This window comes from Podarcis melisellensis, assembly GCF_964234715.1.
Source record: "Podarcis melisellensis genome assembly, chromosome: 13".
NCBI lineage: Eukaryota > Metazoa > Chordata > Lepidosauria > Squamata > Lacertidae > Podarcis > Podarcis melisellensis.
Genome location: NC_138545.1, coordinates 17,294,506 through 17,306,797, shown reverse-complemented (window position 1 = coordinate 17,306,797; position 12,292 = coordinate 17,294,506). Strand labels below are relative to the sequence as shown.

The 12,292-nt window shown below is 45.1% G+C and overlaps 1 protein-coding gene across 2 annotated transcripts; it reads left to right on the top strand.

Moving 5' to 3' along the window:
- The first annotated feature begins 236 nt into the window (after window positions 1–236).
- Window positions 237–12,211, top strand: INO80E (INO80 complex subunit E). Of its 2 annotated transcripts, XM_081884792.1 has the most exons (7): window positions 242–459; window positions 4,106–4,176; window positions 4,852–4,904; window positions 5,447–5,522; window positions 6,936–7,053; window positions 8,849–8,977; window positions 9,861–12,211. In XM_081884792.1, exons 1-7 carry the CDS (start codon window positions 370–372, stop codon window positions 10,062–10,064), a joined length of 741 nt encoding a protein of 246 aa, XP_081740918.1. In that variant the 5' UTR covers window positions 242–369; the 3' UTR covers window positions 10,065–12,211. The 2 variants fall into 2 exon arrangements, with proteins under 2 accessions (XP_081740919.1, XP_081740918.1); XM_081884793.1 differs by lacking the exon at window positions 8,849–8,977 and having other exon boundaries at window positions 237–459.
- Window positions 12,212–12,292: the final 81 nt, after the last annotated feature.

The window sequence follows — 12,292 nt, the reverse complement described above, 5'->3', positions numbered from 1 at the left end:
GTACTTCCGGGTGTGACAAGCGAACGCGCGTCCAATGGGGGAAACGTTGTCTTTATATTACGCAGCGCTGCCCTTTGTTTAATTCCCTGAATTTGGGCATCTCAAAAGCTCCCATGACGTGTCTGAATAATAGGGACTTCACATAATAATAATAAAAAAATTGGGGGTTGGTTGTTGTGGAAAGAGCCTCCCGCCGCGAGGCATGCTGGGACTCGTAGTCCTGCCTATCCGCTTTGCTGAAGTTTCTTTCCGGAGCATACCGGGAAATGTAGTTCTTCCACTGTAACCTTTCCCCCCCCTCGCCCCCTCCTCCGTGCTCTCTCTCTTCCCAGTCTCAGTTCCTGCCTCCAGTTGCTCCCCCAGGTGGGCATGAACGGGGCGGGGGAGCCTGATCCTGGCAGCGGGGGCTACAAAAGGCGCTACAGGGCCTTGAAGAGGAGGCTGAAGTTCCTGATCTATGTGAGGAGCTTGGGGGGGGGCGGTGGGGACAGGGGAGGCACCGGAGGGAAGGACTTTTTGGGGGAGCAGGTCATGTTATTTTTGAAGGAGGGGGCAATATTTACGTTTGCAGTGGAGCGAGTTAAGGATGAGTGAGAAAAACAGGGTGGGAGCCGAGGGTTATGCCGTGTCAACATGTTTCCGATTCCATGTGTCCAAAACATTGTGGGCATCCTGGTCTCGGTGGGGGGGGGGGAGAGCACGTGGGGCGCCCCGGGTTAAGATCTGTTGAATCAACCCGCGCGTTTGTTTTTATAGGGAGATCCGAGTAGATCTTAAAACCTTTTTTGGATCGAGACTGGATAGCCTGCTCACTTGTAAGAGAGCTGAGAGCGGGGTTGGTTTCAGTGGGGTTTGTTCCCTAAAAAAAACATGCCTAGGATTTCATCTTTCGAAACCTAGTGTGACGTGGAGGGGTGTGTTCTAGGTTTGGGGGTCTTTTCTGGGGATTATCTTTACCATGAGTGCTGTGATAAGCAGCTGTAGGTTAAGAGTGAGCAATATGTGGGAGGTTATAGTGCTAACCTACTTTGCAGGGTTATTGTTTGAGCATTAAAAAAAAGATAAATGTGTGAGAAGAGCTTTCTTATAGCCATTTAATATCCTGCTCTTCAGTCTGGGAAGCAACTCACCACAGTTAAAACATTTACAGTACAGTACATTCAATGAATAATAATAAAGATAATAATGATAATAATTTGTTATTTATACCCCGCCCATGTGGCTGAGTTTCCCCAGCCACTCTGGCGGCTCCCAATCGAGTGTTAAAAACAGTACAGCATTAAGCAATACAGCCTAGGACCCTCATACCTACGGGACTGCCTCTCCTGGTATGCCCCGCGGAGGACCTTAAGGTCCATAAATAGCAATACTCTAAAGGTCCCAGGCCCTAAGGAAGTTAGATTAGCTTCAACCAGGCCTCCAGCCTGGTGGAACGCTCTGTCTCATGAGACCAGGACCCTGCGGGATTTGATTTCTTTCCGCAGGACCTGTAAGGCAGAGTAGTTCCACCTGGCCTTTGGCTTGGAATCAGCCTGATCCCCTCCCCTTCTTTCCTTTTCCTTCTGTGATGGAACCCCTATTTGAGGACTTCCCTGGCTTTTTTCTGGCCCAAGTAGGACCAGTCTGGATGGTTGGCCTTGGTGAAGATTTGTCGTTTTCTCCCCGCAAATAGTTTTTGATCTGGGCTTCCACTGAAATGAGGCTGCATTTTAAGTTGTATTTTAATCAATGGTTTTTATACTTGATGTTAGCCACCCTGAGCCTGGTCTTGGCTGGGGAGGGTGGGGTGTAAATAAAATAAAATAAAAATTAAGAACTTCCCTAAACAGGGCTGCCTTCAGGTGTCTTTTAAAAATAGGATAGCTGCTTATTTCCTTGACATCTGATGGGAGGGTGTTCCACAGGGCAGGTGCCACTACCGAGAAGGCCCTCTGTCTGGTTCCCTGTAACCTCACTTCTCGCAATGAGGGAACTGCAAGAAGGTCCTCAGCGCTGGATCTTAGTGTCCGGGCTGAACGATGGGGGTTGAGTCGCACCTTCAGGTATACAGGACCGAGGCCGTTTAGGGATTTAAAGGTTAGCACCAGTACTTTGAATTGTGCTAGGAAACGTACTGGGAGCCAATGCAGATCTCTCGGGACCGGTGTTATATAGTCCCAGCGGCCACTCCTAGTCATCAGTCTAGCTGCTGCATTCTGGATTAATTGCAGTTTCCGGGTCACCTTTAAAGGTAGCCCCACGTAGAGCGCATTGCAGTAGTCCAAGCGGGAGATAACTAGAGCATGCAACACTCTGGCAAGACAGGTAGGGTCTCAGCCAGCGTACCAGATGGAGCTGGTAGACAGCTGCCCTGGACACAGAATTGACCTGCACCTCCATGGACAGCTGTGAGTCCAAAATGACTCCCAGGCTGCGCACCTGGTCCTTCAGTGAAGGCATTTTAAAACCAGCAGAACAGCAAGGAATCTCTATGAAACAAAGGAATATAAGACTAGTGTGAAACGTGATGATTTTTGGGAGCTGACCCTTTGGTAGAAATCCAAAAAGCACCCCTTCCCTCTGGTATATAAATATTATTTGATTAAGCGATTTGATAGTTTGAAAAAGGAAAGAAAAAGAAAAACACTGTCAGCTCACATTAATGATACAGTAACTGTCAATACATTTTAGTTTTGACGTATAGCTCAATATATGCCCAAAAGATATCCAAGTGAGATTTGCATTTCTAAGAAGTATGTTCAAATGTAGCAAGAGTTTTAGGGTCTTTGGATCATTCCGTAATAGATGGTGGGTATTTATCCTTTCAGGTTCAAAATATAAGTCTCTTAGTTATCACAAGAGCTTGCAAAAATCACACTTTGTTGTCCTGCAATTAATTCCAGAATGGCTGACTAACGGGTTGGCATTCTTTTCTTTTTTTTCCGAGAACATTTTATTAATTTTCCAAAAACAACCAAAATAAAAAATAATAATAATATCCACATTCAAAAATTTAGACCATAATCTTAATAGACTTCCCTCCACTTCCCCTCCCGGTTCCATTATTTTACTCTTATTCAAGCACGTCCTTAAAATCTTAGATTTTTAACAATCCAATTTTTAAACTTTACTCATCTTATTACAAGTGACTTTTAAAAGTTCAACTAATGTAAAAGCCTATCCACAAAGCTTACAAGGTTATGCTTTAAACATTTCCCTTATTTAAAAGAGAAAACCAATGTCCTTTGGGTTTCAAGTTGTCTAATATGTCCTATAGTTCATTACTGTAATTTATTTTACCAATCTTCTTTGGCAGTGGCTTCTTCCTTCTATGGGGATGGGCTGGTCTTGGCCTTGTGTCCACTCTCAGGTGCAGGAACAAAGTATTTTGCCTAGTAAATCGATTAAGTCCTGTACCTTTCAGAATCATAGCTTCTATTTTTTTAAACAAAGGTCATTTTCAACATTCTCTTCAGATCTTTATATGTTCCCTCCCAGGCCTTCTTAATAACTTTACATTGCCACCACATATAGTAGCCTCTCATACCTTTCCCCCTTCCTTTCTGTATTGTCTCCATCAAAGTAAAATCTTCCCAGATCAATTCACACGAGGTGCCATTTTTACTGTGGATCACCTTTACTTTCCCTTGTATTTTCCTCGAGCTTCCCACCTCAACCTTTCCCAACTCAGTGGTTTGTATGTTCACCTCTTTAAGTTGTCCCACAGCCTCTGAAAGTAAATTAGTATTTTCCCGGATTTGAGAAGCTGTTTTATCAACATTTTCCTTTATCTCGCATAATTCTCTTTTAAATTCTGAACACAAATCGTAAAATTCATATTTTACAGTATATTCTTTTGACTTACGACCTTGCTGGTTTCTTTCAACTTTGTAATTTTTTCTTCTACCATTTCTAATTTCAGGTGGAGGGGGGTGGAATCTCTCCCCTTTCCCCAGCTTCCTCCCTAAGATTAAATTCCAAAACAAAAATTTTAACAAATTACATTTTCCCACCTTTACATCTATTCACAACAAAATAATTTTTGTTCAGTATGAATAAAGCTGTAATATTAATATTGTTTTACAGTCTCCTTCTGACTTGCATGGTCTCTCTTGTTATTTCTCAGGAACAAGAATGTTTCCAGGAAGAACTGAGAAAAGCGCAAAGGAAACTCTTAAAAGTTTCACGGGATAAAAGGTGGGCCTATGCAACAGAGATGGGCAGAGGGGGTGCAGAATGGGGAGATGATGGGAGAGGTTGTGGCGCTGACACTGAGAGATGCTTGTGGGCCCGGTGCAGGAGAAATGAAATCTTTTAGTGATGAAGGGTGGGATATCAATTCTACAAACAAATAAATAATAGATAGGGTTGCCATCTTTTTTGGGCAGGGTTCCTGGGTCCTTAAAAGCCATGTGACAGGGGGAAATCAATGCATCTCATGATAGGGAAAACTGCACCTGTTTGGTTTCTGTCTGAAAAACTGCTAATAATGTTGCAGGCGAGCCTTGCCTTGAAAAGGTGACTGTTCCATAAATGGTGGGGAGGGAGCAGGAACAGGATATCTGAGGTGGCAGCCGGACTTAGTTTATGTCAAAGATGTCTAGCATTGAGATCCAGACTTTGTTTTCAATACCAGAGCAGAATTTGAGTCTTTGGGCACTAAAAATAGAGAAAAGTGCCTCAGTGTATGTGCAGAGTGCCTTTCTTCTGCTGCTGAATTTTCTGGTGCAATCTCTGTGCCACTTGGGTTTGAAGAGCAGGGCTTCTGAGGCAGGTGGCAGAGTGCTGGCCTCAGACATTCTCCGCTTAGAAATTAAGTGTTGCATTTGAGATTGTGACTTCCTCTCCTCCTGATCGTTTCCTGTTTTCCAGTTTTCTGCTTGATCGCCTGCTCCAGTATGAGAACGTGGATGAAGAATCATCAGGTAATTCAGGGCTCACGACTTTCTTCTGGTTGTGTGCTTTGGGGAGGGTAGCCCACCCACACTGTCTTGGACATGTGCAAAGAAGTGGAAGAAAATGAAATGTTGTTTCCACAGCAGCAGTAACAGCCTTCTCCAAAATAACAAAGCAGTGTCATGATTATGTCATGGAAGCGTATAATTCAATAAATGTGGTGGTAGAAAGACTGGTAGCTAAAAGTCATTTGAAAGGACATAATAGCTTAATCCTAATGTCTGCAGTTTGAGGCCCAAAATGAGGAGGATCTGGGGCAAGAGCTCTTGCGCTAGGAGATGGTCACATGAATCAGTGAAGCAGCATGAGTTTAGGCTGGGAAGACACGAGTTCAAATCCACCACTCAGCCTTGAAGGTTATGGGATAATCTTGCCCAAATTGTTTCTCTCGGCCTAACCTGCCTCGCAAGGGTGTTGTATGGATAAAATTACCCCCATGTATGTTAGGTACCTGAGTTCCTCAGCCGAACATTGGTATTCAGATCTGACTGAAACTAATTTTTCATTTCAGACTCAGAGGCAACAGCCTCCTCTGACAACAGTGATGGGGAGGTCCCCAAGGGGGCAGAGCCACAGTCCCTAAAGAGGTGAGTGTGTGAGCCCTGGTCTCCAAGATGAAGGGTGAGGATCAGTGCCACAAACCACGGGATGATATATCTTGTGGGCTTCCCCAATGGGCAGAATCCTTCTGCTTGGCCAAGTTCAGCCAGTTTTCAAAATGCTCTCTCTTTTTAGGAAGCAAAAAAGAGCACATGTTGTTTTCCTACATGACCTTGCAGGGCCATTTTTATGTACAGTGGTACCTCGGGTTAAGAACTTAATTCATTCTGGAGGTCTGTTCTTAACCTAAAGCACCACTTTAGCTAATTGGGCCTCCTGCTGCTGCTGCGTCACCGCTGTGCAATTTCTGTTCTCATCCTGAAGCAAAGTTCTTAACCCAAGGTACTATTTTTGGGTTAGCGGAGTCTGTAACCTGAAGCATCTGTAACCTGAAGCGTCTGTAACCCGAGGTATCACTGTATATGCTAGGGGGTGATCTTTACAGGAAGCAAAGATGTCTGTTTTGCTGGTCGTCCATTGCATGCCACAGTAAGCCATAAACCACACATTACGGTGCATGAGCAAATCACCCCTGCTTTCCCCTACCCCAAAGATGCTGGGAGGAAACATAAACAGTGATTCCTGGCTTTGTGTTATTCCTGAACCGTGGACTGTAGTTTTCTTAGCTCCCAACTAAACCACGGTCAAGCCAGGTTTTGTTGTTCTTGGCTTACTGGTTTGGGTTTTTTTGGAGCAAAACAAACCATAATCCCAAGGTTGGACTTAACCCTGTGCCAGCTATCATAGCTTTTGTTTTCTTAAAGTTTATTTATTTCATTTATAAACTGTCCTCCATGCAAAGATTGCAGGGAGGTTTACAGCATAAAAATTCAAAATGAGAACACAAAATACGTAACAAACCAAACCAAACCAATATTTATTTCTGTCTTGTTTCCTCCCAGTACAAGTGGGGAACAGACATGATCAGCAGATATTTAGCCTTGGTGGTGCTGGTGCTTTCACTGGGGGCTGCCTGGCTGGTGCTGACCCATGATGGGTCTTTCTAGAAGTCATTCCCAGTCTGTGAAATGCCCTCTCTGGTGAGGTGTGTCTGTCTCCCTCAGTATTGACTTCCAGGAGAAATTTTACCTGAACATTTGATAGCTGAAAGACACTGCTCCTGGCAACTCTGAATTTTATTTTATTTTTTAGAATACAAAAAAGTATTCACTATTTTGACACCCTGGGCTTCTTTAAAGGGAAAGGTGGGATATAAATCCAGTTGTAATTGAGTAATGATAGGCATGTACAGGGTAGATGTTTGACGTGTAAACTGAGCCACTCAGTATGATTTCTTTGGCACCATGCGCAAGCCATGCCCGTAGGCGCTCTGGCCTTGTGGCTTGCGCTCGTGTCAACTTTTCATCCACATGGCAACTCCTTTCTCCTTCTACCCACAGAAAACAAAGTCCACAGCTTGGCAGCGCTTCATCCCCTTCGTCTTCAGGCCTTTCCCTCCAGCCAACTTCCGGCTTTGGGCTCCCGGCTTCAGGGACGCCATCTCCCTACTTGACCTCTGTGAGTAACTCCATTCCTGTCTGGGTATAAGGACTGGGTAGGATAGGGCTGCTCAAGTCAAACCTTGCAGGCACTGCCTTCAAATGCTGTGAACTAGGAAAAGACTTGGGCCACCTTTGCCCCGTAGGTTTAAAGTACTGAGAGATAGGGATAGAGATCCCTGGAAAGAGGGATTGACTGTTAAACCACCCTGGGAATTGTAGCTCTGAGGGGGGAATAGGGGGCTCCCTAAGAATTCTCGGCACCCTTAACAAAACTCCCAGAATCCTTTGGGGGAAGAAGCCATGACTATTCCAAGTGTCATCCTAGAGCTTTAAACGTGTGGGGTAAATATGGCCTTGGATAAGGTCCCTTTCAAACATCAGAGATGGTTTGGCTAGGTTTTAGTTGAGCTAACCAGACCTTTAACACGGCCTACCATAGAGATGAGGCAATGGTGTCAGGGATTAGAGTGGCAATGAAGTTCCCATTGCTTTCCTAGGCCAAGACGAAACAAAGGCTCTCATCTTGTGTACTGTCCACCATGGCTGCGGTGACAGACGCTTGAATGCCATTGCCCACTCTGGCTAAGATTCTTGGGCAGCATTCAAAATGGTCACTCTGGTGTCTTTGGTACTGCTGCTGAGTTTGGCAGGATAACCATTTCTCATTATGGCCACAAGTACTCTGGGCCTCTCTCTCAAAATGGCTTCCCTAACTTCAAGGACAGAACTGACATTGGATATGGATGTCAGAGCGCCCAAGGCTGTTCCTCACCCTCTCCTCCCCATACCACCTCCATTTCGCTTCATTATTTTCTATTACAGCATTTATTTGTGGCTGCTAACATGCTATATAGACATGAAATGGAACCTCTCTCTGCCTTGGCCAGAGATAGCATAATATGTTGGGAGAAGTGAGTTTGTCATACTGGTATGCGGGGTGGGGGTGGGGTGATGTTTAGTTACCTGCACCTTGTATAATAATGCACACCCATGCAGTGTTTGGGTCTGAGCTATGTGTTTGGGTAGTCAGTCATGTTTTGTATGCACATCTGGTCCCCTCAAAGAGGAGAAGGCCCATTTCAACGAAGGCTTGACGTTTGCTTGAAAAGGGTAGCCAAAATGATAAAGAAACTGGGAACCCCTCCTCTACCAAGGAAGGGCTAAAATTTTATGCCTTTTAGGGGGGTGGGTGGAGGGGGGTGACTAACCAAGTCTGGGGCTGATGGGACTTGTCATCTGAAACTTCCGGCAGGCACCAATATAGGGAAGGCTGTGGTAAGAGATTTATAAAATGACACGTGGAGTGGAGAAGGTGGAGAGAGACTTTCCCCTCCCCTTTCATAATACTACAGCTTGGGCTCACCCAGTAAAAATGACGGAGAGGAGATTCAGCATCGATCCAAGAAAATACTTCACAAAACGTGCCATGGCTTATGGAGTCCCCTGCCGCTGGGGTGTGATGGCAACTAGCTCAGGTGGCTTTCAGAAAAGTTTAGACAAATCTGCAGAGGGGGAGAGGTCTGCCAAAAGCTACTTAGCTGCTACGGCTATGTAGAACCTCCAGATTCAGAGGCACGCTATCTCTGAACATGAGTTGCTGGGAGGGGGCTGGATTGGGTGGCCTTCTGGTCTGATCTTAAAGACGGTCGGTGGTGATGCTTGGCCAGCTCAAGCTTCCAGGCATAGATTTCTCAAATTATATGTGTGTGGCTTCTTACTCGGAATCCCTTTCTGGGGCTTGCATGCTCATCATTCATACTTTGATTTCTTATTCCATCTCCCCACCCCGCCTCCACCCCTTTCCCACCCAGCTGGCCTCACCCCCTTATGCTCCCTTCCCCTCTGACTACCTGGCACTAGAGCCTGAGCCTGGGCCCCCCCAACCTGATGCCAACGCCACCCGCTCTGCCAGGCGGCCCCAAAGGCCCCGCAAGCTCAAGGTACCATCTAGATTGTGTCGGGGGGTGGGGTGGGGGGGTGGAGGGTGTCTCCAGTCCACTAAGTGGACAGGTTGAAGTCTGAATGTAGGGGACTGAATTAAATTTGGGGCTCCTATTGCTGTATTTCAATATAATCTGGGGGTGGGGAGAATGGAATGTAATTTTGGGTGTGTTTCTCTCTATATATACATGCAAACACATTGTGATGTTTTCTATGCACATGTAGATTGAATTATTCTCATTGAACACAGTAGGGCATAATAACATAGAAAAGCAATGAAGCTGCAACTACACTGCAAACTTACAACTCCTTTTGAACCTCTGTGGTATCATGGCTTCTCTTCAGGGAACCCTGGGAATTGTGGAGGGTTCTTCTGAGCGAGCTGCTGGGAAATTTCACTGTCTCTCACAGAACAGTTTTTGTTTGTTCTGGGGGATTGTTTGAACCCATCAATACAGCACCTTTTAGCCAAAAGACACAAAGGCATTTTAAGAAGAAAACGATGTGGTGCATGGCAGAAGGGGGAGGTTCTCTTGGATGGGTCTCAGTGCTACATACAACATTGCAGACCCACCCTGTGAATTATTGGAAGGCTTGCTCATCCTATCCTTACACATCCTGGATAAACGCTAAGCTCTTGGTAGCAAGCCTGGAAAGTTCTAGAAGAGAGGTCAAGTGTTATGGGCTTGGGCAGGCTAAAATAAGTACAGTGTTACTCTGTGTGGAAGGAAATTTCCGCGAAATTCTGCCATTTCATACGGGGGTGGGCAACGTGCTGCTCCTTTCTGTGTGGGACTAGAGAGTGCAATGCAAGAGGAGGAGGTTTGGCGCTGCCTGGCTCACTCTCCCACCCACAATTTCTTGTTCTTTTCCCCACTGCAGCTCCCGCTGCCCCCCACCTCCCACTCTGACTGTTCATCTGTGGTGGTGGGGTTGCCCTTCCCTTCGCCCCGCGGGACCCCCAAGCTGCCGCCGCCCACCATCCTCAGTACGGTGCCCCACCAGATGTTCAGTGACACCGGGGAGGGAAGTGGCGAAGACCCCCTGGATGGTGACGATGAATTGGTAATCGACATTCCCGAGTGACAGTGGCAAGCGGTTCTCTCTGCTCAAAGGACACAGGCCTCACAGTGGTGTGCGTGGGGATTGCGCCCCGCAATTTTTATTTTTTTGTTTGTTTACAGACTCCAAAAAACATGCAAACCAGTCAATAAATGGGATTTTTTATATATATAAAAAATTCCAGTTGCAGTTTCTACACATACCCTCCCCCAAACCCCCACCCCAAACTTCCCTCTTCTCCTAAGCCCCACAAGCCCTTAGAAGAAGTTGCCTCCTGCTGAGGCCAGAGGTTTCTTGATTCTCTTCAGATATGTACCTTCATCTACAAACTGTATTGATTAAGAAAAATCTTTGTGAAAAAGTGCATCCCTTTACGAGGTGGGAAGAATCTTCTTTTTTTAAACTACAAAAGAAAAAATCCCTTTAAAGGCAGGGAACTCTGAAAAAGTGCTGGAAATCTCCTGAGGGGAGAAAAAAGTGAACATTTTTAAGGACTAGGAGAGGTTTTCGCTGCACATGTAAACATTTGAAGTCAATCTGCTTATGAATTTTTTGTGGAGAAGTTTATCCTTCAAAACCCACTTGGGGATTGTTTTACATAAAATAGAAAGATCACCAGTGTTTTAAAATATATATATTTTACTAGATGGTTTCTAGTAAGCACCCAAATTTTGCTACTTGTTGCGATGTTTTTATTATTATTTTTGCTACAGATATTTTAAAGTGGTAGTAGGATGTATACAAGAAACCATCCCGTCGTTACAAATATAAGTGCGCGCACACACAGTAATCTTTAGAAACTGGACAAAAAATGTTGTGATTCATGCCTCGGTGACAGGACTTTTAAGGTAAGAGCAAATGCCAAATTTTTGCCTAGCTGCAAACATTTGCTCAAAAGGATAGATGGAAGACTCTGCCTTTCTAAGAGCTGATTCACATTTTACCCAGCAAATGGGTGTGTCACTTGGGTACTGAATGTCTTCTGATGAACAACTGAAATGTTTGACGGGGAAACAAGTGTGTCTAGCTGAGATGGATACATATGGTTTTGCGCCCGATGTGGACAGGTCAAATGGGCCCCCCAAATATGTTACTAAAAGAACATAAAGTTAAATACATGACAATGTGCTGCCCTTAATGGTACCACAAACACAGTTGCTTGTGGCAGGCCTTCCTATCCTGTCTAAAAGTATGGCCAGGCCAGGCCTGGAAGTGTGTGATGTCTCCCTGGCACATAAGTCTCCCTGGCTTATGCCCACTGCCTGTTCCCATGACTCTCCATCAGAATTTGCAGCATTGACCAGGATAAATCCCGAAAGGAGGTTACTAAAGGCACTATTCCAATGAGAGAAGAAAACGGGAGCCATCTCAAACAAGCCAGCAAGAGAAGAAAATGGGACTCCCCCCCTTAAAGCCAGAGCAGCTGTAGAAAAGCCTAATGAGCTGAAGATTTAAAAAAGGCATATAGTGTATAAGAAATGGATGGAAGGGCAGGCCACTAGGATTGTGTAGTCCAGACTTGCTGGGAAAGCAGAAGATCAGAATAAGCTGGGGCTGGAGTGAGAGCTACCAAGAACAATAAAAAGGTGTGTTTGGAGGAAGAGGAAGGGCACTAGGCCTGTTTCTCGGTAAGGATGGTGAAATATTAACAGGTGGCACAGAAGGCTGGATTGCTCAGTTGCTATTTTGCCTCTTGTCTTCCCCCCACAAAGGGCAATTGTGTTCCATCTTCCATAAGTAACATACTCAGCACATGAGCAGCGTGGCCAGAGCTTCTGTTTGAGATTGGTAAGAACTTTCATCAGGAAATGCCTCACTACCTGAAATTGTTTCGCCTCAAGGACCAGATGAATTGCATCCTAGAGGGTACTAAAAGGAACTCACTGGTGTACTCTCATAACTTCTGTCTTAATCATCTTTGGGAGATCTTGGAGAACAGGTGAAGTGCCACAGGGCTGAAGGCTATTGCTGTTCGAGATCTTGAAAAGGAGGATCTGTGAAATGAGTCTATCTGACTTCAGTGCTAGGGAAGATAACTAGAATAGATTTCTAGTGAGTCAATTTGCAAGCACCTTGATAGCAATGCAATGGTCAGCAGAAGCCTGCACGGATTACAAATAATAAATGTGTGTCTATATATACTGTGTGTGAGAGGGAGGGTGAGAGGGAGAGAGAGAGAAATATAAAATCAAGTTACTAGTTTAGTGGATTGAAGAACGACTGTGAACGCAATGATCTTGGTTTCAGCAAAA

Bases quoted from the DNA above. Each gene is read 5' to 3' on its own strand.
- INO80E (XM_081884792.1), top strand. From the start codon at position 370: ATGAACGGGGCGGGGGAGCCTGATCCTGGCAGCGGGGGCTACAAAAGG. The intron at 460-4,105 runs GTGAGGAGCTTG...GTTATTTCTCAG, and splicing joins GGCTGAAGTTCCTGATCTAT to GAACAAGAATGTTTCCAGGA. The intron at 5,523-6,935 runs GTGAGTGTGTGA...TTCTACCCACAG, and splicing joins GAGCCACAGTCCCTAAAGAG to AAAACAAAGTCCACAGCTTG.